Here is a 14,755-nt window from a genome sequence, read left to right on the forward strand (position 1 = left end):
TTGCAGTGACTAGATCATTCACTACTTTAGTCAGTGCTATCTCTGTGGAGTGTGAGTAATTACTGACTAATTGAAAAGCCCAGGATTAGGTTCCAACCTCTTCTAATCCTTTCCCATTACACTCAAAATTTCAGTTTCCTTTTATGTTTTGTGTACCAGGGAATACTTAACTTAATTTGTGCAGGACCTAAAATTTCCTAATCTGGACTTTAGTACCTAAAAGGACCTATTTTGACTGTTACAACCTAAAAATACCTAATTCTGTTACTTATGTTGAAACTATATAAATGTACTGTGGAAATGTGTAGAATGAGTAGTTTTCATATGTAATTCATATATACAGATGTATCCTGTTACAGCCTTGCAGCGTAACGTACACAGCTCGTCTGTCGACCCCTGTGATTCGCCGGTGCGAGCGTACCCATGCACCTGCGATACATTTGTTTCTACGGGAAAGCCGCGTCTGTTAATGGATCGCAGGATGATGCATTGTGGGAGCAAACGCTACAAGGAAGTAGAAGGACACATCTGTAATAAAGGCACAGTGTTTCAAACATAATGATATGTTGCTTGGTTTTGTTTTTTCATACAACATATAAATTCCTAAATTGGAATTTTAAAAACTCTAAAATCCTGAAACATGAATAGAAAAGACTAATTTAGTTTTTTAGATCCTAAAAATCCTAGGCCTACTAATTAAGCTAATTGGGAACTTCCACAATCCGACTTGTGCTGGAGGCGCGTAAAGAAAGAGGCAGTAATTTCTATAGAAATCACTATGTCTCATTGTCAGTCCTGCAATTGAAGAGAAATAACAAAAACCCCACACCGCAGGGTTTTTCCAATTTCCCGCCATCAACTGAATCTGCCCCTACAATTTCTTTCAAAGATCTATGGGCCTCATTCAGAGTTGTAGCAGTGTACACAGCAGCTATGTTTTTGGACACAGCAGCTGTGTGTAAATATGCTAATGTCGCAGTAGGTGTCTTAGACGCCTCCTGCCGGCTTCTGTGATTTGCTGCTGCGTCCGAAGATCCAGCATCGGATCACTTTCGAGGACATCGTTCATTTGAGTAACCGTCAGGTTTCTCAGATGGCTTTCTCGTATTCAAAGCTGAGGGCAGACATTGGCTAGGGCAGTCCCAGAAATGCTGCTTGTTGCCATCCCCTCCCCACCCCCAAACGGCTTAGGGGGCAGCTTGTGCAACGATGCGGGTTCCATTATGCACAGTGCGCAGAAGGGGTCGCTTGCATGCGCAGTCCTCCAGCCATCAGCGCAAATCATTGAGTGTCCATGTCTGCCTTCTCTGGAGGTAATTTATCAAGTGTACAATGAGCACTGTACCACAGAATGAGGATGCTAAAGAGGTGTCCTCTCCACCATGTTTTCTCATAGCTCTTCAAAAGGAAATCTGGTTTCTGCACAGCATTGCTAGGTATCGGTGCGCCTGCTCTGATCTTTACAAGGAAGGCCTTCACTCTGGCCAACCCCTCCCCTCAGCCTGTGCAAAATGCTCCACAGACATTGCCATATTGCTTTGTACAGCTAGACCACAACTGCTTCATATTCCTTATTCCCATTTCTGCTCTCTTCTCTATTGTTCTTATCATACTTATTTTTTCCAGGTGTGCACCAGAGAGCCTAAAGACTCGCACATTCTCACATGCAAGTGACACATGGATGTTTGGGGTGACGTTGTGGGAGATGTTCACTTATGGACAGGAGCCATGGATTGGGCTCAATGGCAGCCAGGTGAGACATTGTGTAATCCTGCAAGTTAGTGCTGACAGGCTTTAGTTTGAAGAGAATGGTGTTTAACAATTTCCTGGATTGTGGGATCCTTGCTGTGTACCCATTACATTAATATTTTCAATGTACTATAAAGAAAACAATAGACAAAGCAGATATAATTGATTAAATAATAACATATCATTTACGGCCAGTATAGACTATTATACAACTCAGCCACACCTCTGCCTCTGTCTGAAGGGGAGTAACTGGATGGCAGGGGATCATTCACACCATAGGCTAAGTTGAGTGAGGGAATGTTGTGTAGTTGAAACTATGGGCTATGCAGAATTTCGAACAGATCTCTTGGGCCATAGCTAGGGCTGGTGCAGTGCACACTGAGTTGCATGTAATGCCGATGGCTGTGTGTGCGCAGAATTCCTAGTTTTCTTTAGTCGGATCATCTAGTAGACTTAACAGGTCTTGTGCAGATTTTACCTGATTCAGAAGTGCACGCAGTTGCATGTGCAGCTACAATTTTCTTTACATTGGACTTGCGAAAATATGCTAATGACTCAACCGCTGTCTTGTGCACAGAGACGCCCACTGTCAGCGTCTCACCTCTGCTGCTCACGTACATAAGCGAAAACATCAGAACGTTGGGCGCGCATTAGTCAGACCTGAGCAACCCAATGTTGTTTTATACAGAACGACTCTCCTTAGACGCCATGGCTTCTCCAGCTGCAAAAGAATTCAAAGTGGCTGACTAGGCCATGCACAGAAACTAGCCTCCCCCAAACGCTGACTGCCTACCACTCACTTTGCGAATAATTCCTCTGTGCCTCCACCGTCGCTAATCATTTGCTGTGCGTGTGCAGTGCCTATTTGGCGCATGCGCAATGGCAAAAAAATCGATCCACTGCGTCCAATTTCGACTTTCTATGCACCTCTGAATCCTGCCCACAGTTACTAATCCAGACAGATAAATCTTTATGCTATCTTCCCCCAGCACCCTGAATGATAGCAGTAACCAGATTTAAATCCCATACAATATCTTAGAATTCAGAGATCTCGGTTACATATATCTGCGCAAATGTATGTGTAAGCCCACAAGCCGCGTCAAGGCCTCTCTGTATATATATATTGGGGGTCCCTAACCCTATATCTAGGTGCAGGGCGTGGCACCCAAAAAAAAATCAGCATAAGCCAGGCAGCCCAGGGCAGTATACCAGTGAAAAAGCTATAATGTTAATAGATTAGTGTTTAAGAAGCCGAAGCTATGGAGAAAGTGATACAAAAATCAGATGTAATTAAAAATAAGAATTTACTCACCGGTAATTCTATTTCTCGTAGTCCGTAGTGGATGCTGGGGACTCCGTAAGGACAATGGGGAATAGCGGGCTCCGCAGGAGACTGGGCACTCTAAAGAAAGATTTAGTACTATCTGGTGTGCACTGGCTCCTCCCTCTATGCCCCTCCTCCAGACCTCAGTTAAGGAAACTGTGCCCGGAAGAGCTGACATTACAAGGAAAAGATTTTGGAATCCAGGGTGAGACTCATACCAACCACACCAATCACACTGTACAACTTGTGATAAACTTACCCAGTTAACAGTATGAACAACAACTGAGCATCACTCAACCGATGCTACATAACCATAACCCTTTGTTAAGCAATAACTATATACACGTATTGCAGAAAGTCCGCACTTGGGACGGGCGCCCAGCATCCACTACGGACTACGAGAAATAGAATTACCGGTGAGTAAATTCTTATTTTCTCTAACGTCCTAGTGGATGCTGGGGACTCCGTAAGGACCATGGGGATTATACCAAAGCTCCCAAACGGGCGGGAGAGTGCGGATGACTCTGCAGCACCGAATAGGCAAACACCAGGTCCTCCTCAGCCAGGGTATCAAACTTGTAGAATTTTGCAAATGTGTTTGAACCCGACCAAGTAGCAGCTCGGCAAAGCTGTAATGCCGAGACCCCTCGAGCAGCCGCTCAAGAAGAGCCCACCTTCCTTGTGGAATGGGCTTTCACTGATTTTGGATGCGGCAATCCAGCCGCAGAATGAGCCTGCTGAATCGTGTTACAGATCCAGCGAGCAATGGTTTGCTTTGAAGCAGGAGCACCCAGCTTGTTGGATGCATACAGGATAAACAGCAAGTCAGTTTTCCTGACTCCAGCCGTCCTGGCAACATAGATCTTCAAAGCCCTGACTACATCAAGCAACTTGGAATCCTCCAAGTCACGAGTAGCCGCAGGCACCACAATGGGTTGGTTCAAATGAAAAGATGACACCACCTTTGGCAGAAACTGCGGACGAGTCCGCAATTCTGCCCTATCCATATGGAAAACCAGATAGGGGCTTTTACATGACAAAGCCGCCAATTCTGACACACGCCTAGCTGAGGCTAAGGCCAACAGCATGACCACTTTCCACGTGAGATACTTTAGCTCCACTGTCTTAAGTGGCTCAAACCAGTGGGATTTCAGGAAACCCAAGACCACGTTTAGATCCCAAGGTGCCACTGGTGGCACAAAAGGAGGCTGAATATGCAGCACTCCCTTAACAAACGTCTGAACCTCAGGCAGTGAAACATATTTTCGCCGTATACGGTGATAATGTTTTGCTTTCACGTCCTTCCTAGCCTTTATCAGCGTAGGAATAACTGCATCCGGAATGCCTTTTTCTGCTAGGATCCGGCGTTCAACCGCCATGCCGTCAACGCAGCCGCGGTAAGTCTAGGAACAGACAGGGCCCCTGTTGCAACAGGTCCTGTCTGAGAGGCAGAGGCCATGGGTCCTCTGTGAGCATTTCTTGCAGTTCCGGGTACCAAGTCCTTCTTGGCCAATCCGGAACAATGAGTATTGTTCTCACTCCTCTTTTTCTTACGATTCTCAGCTTTGTTGAGGCGGGACGCCATCATGTCCACATGTGGCAGTTCCCATCGATTTACAATCTGCGTGAAGACTTCTTGATGAAGTCCCCACTCTCCCGGGTGGAGGTCGTGTCTGCTGAGGAAGTCTGCTTCCCAGTTGTCCACTCCCGGAATGAACACTGCTGACAGTGCTTGCACGTGATTCTCCGTCCAACGAAGAATCCTGGTGGCTTCCGCCATTGCCACCCTGCTTCTTGTGCCGCCCTGGCGGTTTACATGAGCGACTGCCGTGATGTTGTCTGACTGAATCAGCACTGGTTGGTCTCGAAGCAGAGGCTCCGCTTGACTCAGGCCGTTGTATATGGCCCGTAGCTCCAGGATATTTATGTGCAGACAAGTCTCCTGACTTGACCACAGCCCTTGGAAGTTTCTTCCTGGAGTGACTGCCCCCCACCCTCGGAGGCTTGCATCCGCGGTCACCAGGACCCAGTCCTGTATGCTGAATCTGCGGCCCTCGAGGAGGTGAGCACCTTGTAGCCACCACAGAAGAGACACCCTGGCCCTGGGGGACAGGGTGATCATCCGATGCATCTGAAGATGCGATCCGGACCACTTGTCCAGCAGATCCCACTGAAAGATCCTCGCATGGAACCTGCAGAAGGGAATGGCTTCGTATGACGCCACCATCTTTCCCAGGACTCGTGTGCAGTGATGCACCGACACCTGTTTTGGACCAGAGTCACGAGCCCCTGAGCCTTCTCCTCCGGAAGAAACACCTTCTTCTGGTCTGTGTCCAGAATCATGCCCAGGAAGGGCAGACGCGTCGCAGGAATCAGCTGCGACTTTGGAATGTTCAGAATCCAGCCGTGCTGACGCAACACTTCCTGAGTGTGTGCTACGCTGATCAGCAACTGCTCCCTGGACCTCGCCTTTATGAGGAGATCGTCCAAGTATGGGATAATTGTAACCCCTTGCTTCCGAAGGAGCACCATCATTTCCGCCATCACCTTGGTAAAAACTCTCTGTGCCGTGGACAGGCCAAACGGCAACGTCTGGAATTGGTAATGACAGTTCCGTACCACAAACCTGAGGTACTCCTGATGAGGCGGATAAATGGGGACATGCAAGTAAGCATCCTTGATGTCCAGAGACACCATAAAATCCCCCTCTTCCAGGCTTGCAATGACCGCTCTGAGCGATTCCATTCTGAACTTGAATTTCTTCAGATAAATGTTCAGGGATTTTAAATTTAAAATGGGTCTGACCGAACCGTCCGGTTTCGGTACCACAAACATAGTGGAATAGTAGCCCCTTCCCCGTTGAAGGGGGGGAACCTCTACCACCACCTGCTGGAGAAAAAGTTTGTGAATTGCCGCCAACACTATCTTTCTTTCCATGGGGGAAGTTGGTAAGGCCGATTTTAGGTAATGGTGAGGGGGCATCACCTCGAATTCCAGCTTGTATCCCTGAGACACAATTTGTATAGCCCAAGGATCCACCTGTGAGCGAACCCACTGGTGGCTGAAATGTCGGAGACGCGCCCCCACGGCTCCTGGCTCCGCCTGTGGAGCCCCAGCGTCATGCGGTGGATTTAGTGGAAACCGGGGAAGACTTTTGTTCCTGGGAACTAGCTGCATGGTGCAGCTTTTTTCCTCCACCCCTGCCTCTGGCAAGAAAGGACGCACCTCTGACCTTCTTGCTCTTCTGAGAACGAAAGGACTGCATTTGGTAATACGGCGCTTTCTTAGGCTGTGGAGGGACATAAGGCAAGAAATTTGACTTCCCAGCCGTAGCTGTGGAAACTAGGTCCGAGAGACCGTCTATCCGTCCCTGCAGCTACCGCACTACACATCCAGGCCGAAGCAATTGCTGGCCTCAGCAGTGTGCCAGAATGTGTATAAACAGACTTCAGGATAGCTTCCTGCTTTCTATCCGCAGGATCCTTTAGGGCGGCCGTATCCTGAGACGGCAGGGCCACCTTCTAAGACAAGCGTGTCAACGCCTTGTCTACCCTAAGGTAGGATTCCCAGCGCAACCTGTCCGTTGGCGGGAAAGGATACGCCATAAGTAATCTCTTGGAAATTATCACCTTCCTGTCAGGGGAATCCCAAGCTTTTTCACATAATTCATTTAATTAATGTGAAGGGGGAAAAGTCACTTCATGCTTTTTCTCCCCATACATATAAATCCTCTTGTCAGGGACAGGATTTTCCTCAGAAATGTGTAATACATCCTTCATTGCTACAATCATGTAGCGGGATGGCTTTAGTCATTTTAGGCTGCAACTTTGCCTCATCGTCATCGACACTGGAGTCAGCTTCCGTGTCGACAAGTGTGTCAACTATCTGGGATAGTGTGCGCTTTTGAGACCCTGACGGCCTCTGCGCTGTAGGATCAGGCATGGGTTGAGACCCTGACTGTCCCAAGGTTACAGTTTTATCCAATCTGTTATGCAAGGAGTTTACATTATCATTTAACACCTTCCACATATCCATCCAATCAGGTGTCGGCACCGTCGGCGGCGACACCACACTCAGCTGCACTTGTTCTGCCTCCACGTATCCTTCCTCATCAAACATGTCGACACAGGCGTACCGACACACAGCACACACACAGGGAATGCTCTGACTGAGGACAGGACCCCACAAAGGCTTTTGGGGACACAGAGAGAGAGTATGCCAGCACACACCCCAGCGCTATATAACCCAGGGATTACACTGTACCTTAGTGTTTACCCCGTAGCTGCTGTTAAATATATCTCTGCGCCTAAATTTAAGTGCCCCCCCTCTCTTTTTTACCCTCTATTGCACCTGTATACTGCAGGGGAGAGCCTGGGGAGCGTCCTTCCAGCGGAGCTGTGAAGAGAAAATGGCGTTGGTGTGCTGAGGAAGAAGGCCCCGCCCCCTCAGCGGCGGGCTTCTGTCCCGCTTTAATGTGTAAAAAATGGCGGGGGCTCGGGCATATATACAGTCCCAGACTGTATATATGTCTATTTTTGCCAAAAAGGTAATTAATTGCTGCCCAGGGCGCCCCCCCCCCCCCCCCCTGCGCCCTGCACCCTACAGTGACCGGAGTGTGCGGTGTACTGTGGGAGCAATGGCGCACAGCTGCAGTGCTGTGCGCTACCTTAAGTGAAGACAGGAGTCTTCAGCCGCCGATTTCTATGTCTTCATGCTTCTGCTGCTTCTGGCTCTGCGAGGGGGACGGCAGCGTGACTCCGGGAACGGACGATAAAGTTTAGGTACCTGTGTTCGATCCCTCTGGAGCTAATGGTGTCCAGTAGCCTAAGAAGCGCTACATAGCTGCCGTGAGTAGGTTTGCTTCTCTCCCCTCAGTCCCTCGTAGCAGAGAGTCTGTTGCCAGCAGAAGCTCTCTGAAAATAATAAACCTGACAAAATACTTTCTTTTCTAGCAAGCTCAGGAGAGCCCACTAGGAGCACCCAGCTCTGGCCGGGCACAGATTCTAACTGAGGTCTGGAGGAGGGGCATAGAGGGAGGAGCCAGTGCACACCAGATAGTACTAAATCTTTCTTTAGAGTGCCCAGTCTCCTGCGGAGCCCGCTATTCCCCATGGTCCTTACGGAGTCCCCAGCATCCACTAGGACGTTAGCGAAATAAGAAATAGTCTTAAGGAAGTTAGTATGTGATAAGTGTTAATGTAAGGGTATGCCACACTAAAGCCATCCAGCTCTGCCAATCTAGGGGCACCACATCCCACACCTCTACACCCCCAATCTGGGTCTATAATTAACCAGCAAGGAGCCACATGATAATGGCTCCTTACTACAATATGTCTAAGCTAAGAGCTACCTACCTTGGAGCAACCCTATAATGCTCCATATAGCATGTCAGGACCTGCATCTCCTCCTAATCAAGCACCTCTCTGCCTCTCTCAACAAGGAAATATAGTGGTGGATGCTCAATTAGCTTAGTGATATTATTCAGGTGCTTGAAAGGGAGGGGTATTTCTAAGCAAGAAAAAAAAAAACATTTTGTTTCCCCCAGCACCCTGAATGATAGCAGTAACCAGATATAAATCCCATACAATATCTTAGAATTCAGAGATCTCGGTTACATATATCTGCGCAAATGTATGTGTAAGCCCCCAAGCTGCGTCAAGGCCTCTCTGTATATATATATTGGGTAAATCTTTATTTCTGATGTTACGCCTTGCCAACACTTTTTTGTATCATTTTTAATTCTTATTACTAGTTATGAAAACAGGAAGAATTAGTCAAATAATTTCAGAAATTACTAAAATCCGTGTCTTAAAAGCCTTAAGAAAGAGTGTGTTAGCTACTATAAAATAATTTCAGACATAAATAAATTAAGTGTCTAAAGGCTTATCCAGAGTATAGAAGCTACTATATATCCTATAGCCTGTGACTTTAGCTGTGTACCGGCACCTTATGTCTGAGTACTGGCGCCTCATGTCTGACTTCCGGTACCTTATGTCTGAGTACTAGCACCTTTTTTCTGAGTACTGGCATCTTATGTCTGAGTACCCGAACCTTATGTCTCCTTATGTCTGAATACCAGCACCTTATGTCTGAGTATCTGCGTCTTATGTCTCAGCCCCGGTGCCTTGTGTCTGACTACTGGCACCTTATGCCTGAGTACCGGCGCCTCTTGTCTGAGTACCGGCACCTTGTGTCTGAGTACCAGCACCTTATTTCAGAGTGTAGGCACCTTATGTCTGAGTACCGACACTTTGGGCCAAATGTAATAGAGTGAGAGTTTCAAAAAGTGAGAGAGTTGGTAAGATTTTGCAGTTTTTTTTAAAGTGGCAATCATTTACACAGCAAGATCAACCTGGTTTTGCAGTGTAAATGATTGCCACTTTAGAAAACCTGAAAAACCTTACCAAATCTCTCACTTTCTGAAACTCACTCTATTACATTTTATGTCTTGAGTATCGGCCCCTTATGTCTGAGCACTGGCACCTTATGTCTGAGCACTGGCACCTTATGTCTGAGTATCGGCCCCTTATGTCTGAGTACCGGCACCTTATTTCTGAGTGCAGGCAACTTATGTCTGAGTATTGGCCCCTTATATCTGAGTATCGGCCCCTTATGTCTGAGTACCGGCACCTTATTTCTGAGTGCAGGCAACTTATGTCTGAGTATCGGCCCCTTATGTCTGAGTACCGGCACCTTATTTTTGAGTGCAAGCAACTTATGTCTGGGTACCAGCACCTTATGTCTAAGTACCGGTACTTTATGTCTTGAGTACCGGCATCTTATTTCTTGAGTATGGACACCTTATGTCTGAGTATCGACACCTTATGTCTGAGTATCAGCACCTTATGTCTGAGTACCGGCACCTTATTTCTGAGTGCAGGCACCTTATGTCTGAGTAACAGAACCATATTTCTTTGTACCGGTACCTTATGTCTGAGTACAGACACCTTTTGTTTGAGTACCAGCATCTTATTTCTGAGTACAGTTGCCTTATGTCTGATTACCGGCGCCTTATGTCTGAGTAACAAACCCTATTTCTGAGTACCAGCACCTTATGTCTGAGTACAGGCGCCTTATGTCTGAGTACCGAAAACCTTATGTCTGAGTACCAGCGTCTTATTTCTGAGTACTGGCACCTGGGTTCATAGACTAAAAAATTATATTCCATGACCAGGGACATTCTGTGCAGATTCCTGATAACCAGAGTTACCCTGTATTCATTAATTTTTTCATATTAAAGCAAAACCTTATGGTGTGGTCAATCTCACTAAAACCATTCCTACTGTAGTTTATCTCCACAGTGTTACTCACTATATGAAGAGCTTCTTCACTCTTGTATACTGACTGTTCCTGTTGTCGTGCAGATCCTTCATAAGATTGATAAAGAGAGTGAGCGCCTGGCACGCCCAGAAGACAGCCCACAAGACATTTATAATGTCATGCTACAGTGTTGGGCACATAAACCTGAGGATCGGCCAACATTTGTAGCGCTGAGAGACTTCCTGGTGGAGGTAAGGCCCTAGCACCTACATGACACAGGCTCAGTTTCTTCTGCTAAATTCACCCATTATAAATCATATATGAATGTGGTTTTGTGCTATGTAAGGGCCTGTGTATGCCCCCCGCAGTAACAAAGAGGTTGCAGCTGTTTGTGCATGTGATTGTCACTTCTTATACTCTTATACTGACAAGTTACTGTGCCATTATCCTTTGCATCCTAGGCTCGACCAACAGATATGAGAGCGCTGCAAGACTTCCAGGAGCCGGACAAACTGCACATCCAGATGGACGATGTCATAACTGTCATCGAGGGCAGGTACCAGTTCCCTCCCTTCTGGGAACTTAACAATTTCATTATCTGAGATAGATTGTACTTACTTAAGACCCCAAATGGAGCAGCATTATAAGATCGGTATCATAGTGAGGTGAACTACCAAGTCGATCAAAGCTAAAATTAATAAAGGTCTGGATGAATTTTAGGTTCTTTAGATACAGTGAAAGTACGCAGTAAGAATAAAACACATTCTTCCTTTTGCCGGAGCCAAGACCTTGTGTGGAAGAGGCGGAGAATGCAGGTTAATTGCTGGATGGGGCGTGAACACTCAGGCACACCCTAAGCAGTGCAGTCTGTTTAAATGGTCGCACTCTGCCTCTTTAATGCTACAGGCAGTATGAGGCGCAGCCTACTATCTTGATGGCCCAAATCAGAGCGCACACAACGTAACTCAATAAAAATGTATTATTGACAAGATCTCACGCAGTGGCAGTGGTGTCGCTAGGGTGGTATGGGACACACCCAGGTGACACCCTCCGAGGGGTGACACCAAAATGCCGGCTCCTCCTCAGTGACAGGAGCCGGGTCCTGCATTGTGACATTACGTACAGAACTCGGCTCCTGTCACTGTGTAGGAGCCAGCAGTGCAGCCAAAAGAGCCTCCGGGAATGCTGGACACTTCCCCCGGAGTGATGAAAATGGGGCTGGGTCTTAAGGCCACAAAACCTTTTCAGTATGGGGGCTTTTCACCGCACCTGGTGCCACTGACCCCAGTGACGTCCCTGCACAGTGGCACTCTGAACCAATGTATTAGACTACAGTGCTGCACTGTAGTGTACACTGTACTGCTTTCAAATAAGCCATCTGTTCAGAGACAGGCCATCCAAGCCTGTTTTACTATGTTCTGTATTACTGTTTGCCTTTGTAGGGTGCTGCAGCGCCATATAAATAAAATGTAATAATAATAATATAAAGACCTGTCAAATATGTACAGTAGTGAAGAGGTAAAGCATTTTCTATCGATGACCAAATTCAAATTTAACGTCTGCTGCAATTCTCACCTGGTGAGCCAGCATACAAGGGTGCCAATGTGTTACCCAACGTTCATTGGTATTGCCAGGACAATATATATTGTACCTGTCACAGCTGTATTTTCAGACAGTAAATGTGTTAATTCCCAAAAGCTACTTCAGTTCATTGCAGAAGTAGAATGTGTTAATGTATATCATGCTGATTTTTAGGGGTATATTTACTAAAGTGTGGGTTTTTGGAAGTGGAGTTGTTGCCCATAGCAACCAATCAGATTTTACTTATCATCTATCTAGCATCTTCTAGAAGATAATAGCTAGAATCTAATTGGTTGCTATGGGCAATGGTGGTCATTCCGAGTTGATCGCCAGCTGCATTCATTCGCTGTGCAGCGATGAGGCTAAAAAACTGCACTTATGTGTATGCGCACCGCAAAATGTGCACACGCGACGTACTATTACAACTAACAATGTCGTTTCACACAGGGTCTAGCGATGCTTTTCAGTTGCACTGGCTGTCACAGAGTGATTGACATGAAGTGGGCGTTTCTGGGTGTCAACTGACCGTTTTCAGGGAGTGTTCGGAAAAACGCAGGTGTGCCAGGAAAAACGCAGGCGTGGTTGGGCGAACGAAGGGCGTGTTTGTGAACTGAACAGTCTGAAGTGATCGCAAGCGCTGAGTAGGTCTAAAGCTACTCTGAAACTGCACAAAATTATTTCGTAGCCGCTCTGCGTTACAATCGTTTGCACTTCTGCTAAGCTAAAATACACTCCCAGTGGGAGGCGGCATAGCGTTTGCACGACTGCTACAAACTGCTAGTGAGCGATCAACTCGGAATGACCACCAATATCTCCACTTCTAAAAACCCACACTTTAGTAAATGTATCCCTAAGGGGTATTTTTACAAAGGGTTGATTTTCATTGATTTTTATCACTTTCAGATTGATCTAAGTTGATATTTTGTTTCCAGGGCTAAAGCACATTTTTACTAACATTTAAAACTGAATATCCAAAATCATGTTAGTAAATATGTGTTTTAGCTGTGGAAACTATTTGAATCGATGAACTTTGACCTTTACTAAATATATCCCTAAGGGTTACTCTTAATGCACACAGGATAGGTGTGAATATTATAAGTTGCTATTGTGTATGTTCATTAGCAAATCAGGGGTTAAATAGTGAGTTTGTCACTGACGCACCCTGTGGGTAGGTTATCAGGTCTGGGTGGAGAGCTGAAAGTGAGTCACGGAGGAGCGCCCATCACAACCACACCTCGTAATTGTGCCCCAGCGTCAGAGACAGGCTGAATAGACTGATAACTCCAACCTGGTTGGAGAGGAGTATGTGTGCTGATGATTTAACCCCTCTACTGAAATCTTTGTAAAATTACCTTCTCAGCACAGCACTCTGTAGTCATGCCGGCCACATATTTACCATGTCACAGGTAGAAGATACTGGTTCAGTAATAGAGAGACCATAGAAGGTGGCTTGCATTGCATTCTGATTAAGCTGCATTGCTTTGTCTAAAGTGAATGACTTTTTAGCCTTTGCTACCTGTACTCCATTTTCAGTAGCTGTCTTATTAAAACATATTGTGCTCTTATGATTTCATTGCTACAGTAGCAGTAAAAAAATGAAGTTATGCTATTATGATGTGTTTCAGTGTCAACCATTCCAGCTGTCCATGTCACTCATATGTATGGTTTGTCAGTTCTCACTCACACTGTGTGAGAACATGGGTCATTCCGAGTTGATCGCTCGCTAGCTATTTTTTGCAGCACTGCGAACAGATAGTCGCCGCCTATAGGGGAGTGCATGTTTGCTTTGCAAGTGTGCAAATCGCATGTGCAGTCGAGCGGTACAAAAAAGTTTTGTGCAGTTTCTGAGTAGCTCTGAACTTAGCCGCTGCGATCACTTCATCCTGTTCTTGCCCGGAACTGACGTTACACACCCGCCCTGCAAACGCTTTGACACGCCTGTGTTTTTCCAAACACTCCCAGAAAACAGTCAGTTGCCACCCACAAACGCCCTCTTCCTGTCAATCTCCTTGCGATCGGCTGTGCGAATGGATTCTTCGTTAAATCCATCGCTCAGCAACGATCCGCTTTGTACCCGTATGACGCGCCTGCGCATTGCGGTGCATACGCATGCGCATTTCTGACCTGATCGCAGTGCAGCAAAAAAAACTAGCGTGCGATCAGGTCAGAATGACCCCCATGGCACATTGGAAGTGGATATGTGACTGAAACACATACAACCCTGCATTGCTCATACATGTATGCTCTCAGGTCCGGAGCATGCGCAGTGCAAAGAGACACAAGACACTGTCCGCAAACCGGCTTATTTTCAACTCCGCATTGGCCTGCAGACTGCATTTTTAATAATACAGGTTTTGAGAAAACTGTCAAATCATCCTGAGAGTTGTAGTTCAACAGATGATTCATGACAAAGCGATATGCTATCAGCATACATTTGGTAGGCCTAGATCTTGTAACAGACTCAGAACTACAATACAGTTTATTACATAGAGATAATGACGTTCCTTCTTTTTAATTGGTAAAATTATTCACAAAATTGCTATCATATCACAATATTGCCACCATAAGATCTAATTATTTAGACTCCTTCCCAACTACTGTAACTGCCCGTCATTTCCCTCTGTGTAGTGTAATGTCTTCCTGACAAAAGCAGTCCCTCTGCCAAAGAACGGGTTAAATACAAAACAACGAACTTAAATGCACTCATTTCCTTTGACCCTGCCTGTGTACCAATGGCGTGCTGCAGCTTAGATACACTCTTACACACCCACACACTGCTCCCATTCCTGCTGGCAGCCGCACAGCGGGGGCAGGTGAGCTGATCTTCACAGAAGGGATGGG

General features: G+C 46.3%; 1 protein-coding gene across 10 annotated transcripts in view; it reads left to right on the forward strand.

Annotated features, from left to right (window-relative positions):
* TNK2 (tyrosine kinase non receptor 2) overlaps positions 1 to 14,755 on the forward strand; it is a 544,303-nt gene that overhangs the window by 473,486 nt on the left and 56,062 nt on the right. For all 10 annotated transcript variants that reach the window (XM_063916519.1, XM_063916517.1, XM_063916516.1 and 7 more), the window contains 3 exons: positions 1,627 to 1,753; positions 10,438 to 10,584; positions 10,795 to 10,889. In XM_063916519.1, coding sequence (XP_063772589.1) covers positions 1,627 to 1,753; positions 10,438 to 10,584; positions 10,795 to 10,889 — 369 coding nt within the window. The remainder of the gene's footprint in view (positions 1 to 1,626; positions 1,754 to 10,437; positions 10,585 to 10,794; positions 10,890 to 14,755) is intronic.

Source organism: Pseudophryne corroboree, chromosome 4 (genome assembly GCF_028390025.1).
Source record: "Pseudophryne corroboree isolate aPseCor3 chromosome 4, aPseCor3.hap2, whole genome shotgun sequence".
NCBI lineage: Eukaryota > Metazoa > Chordata > Amphibia > Anura > Myobatrachidae > Pseudophryne > Pseudophryne corroboree.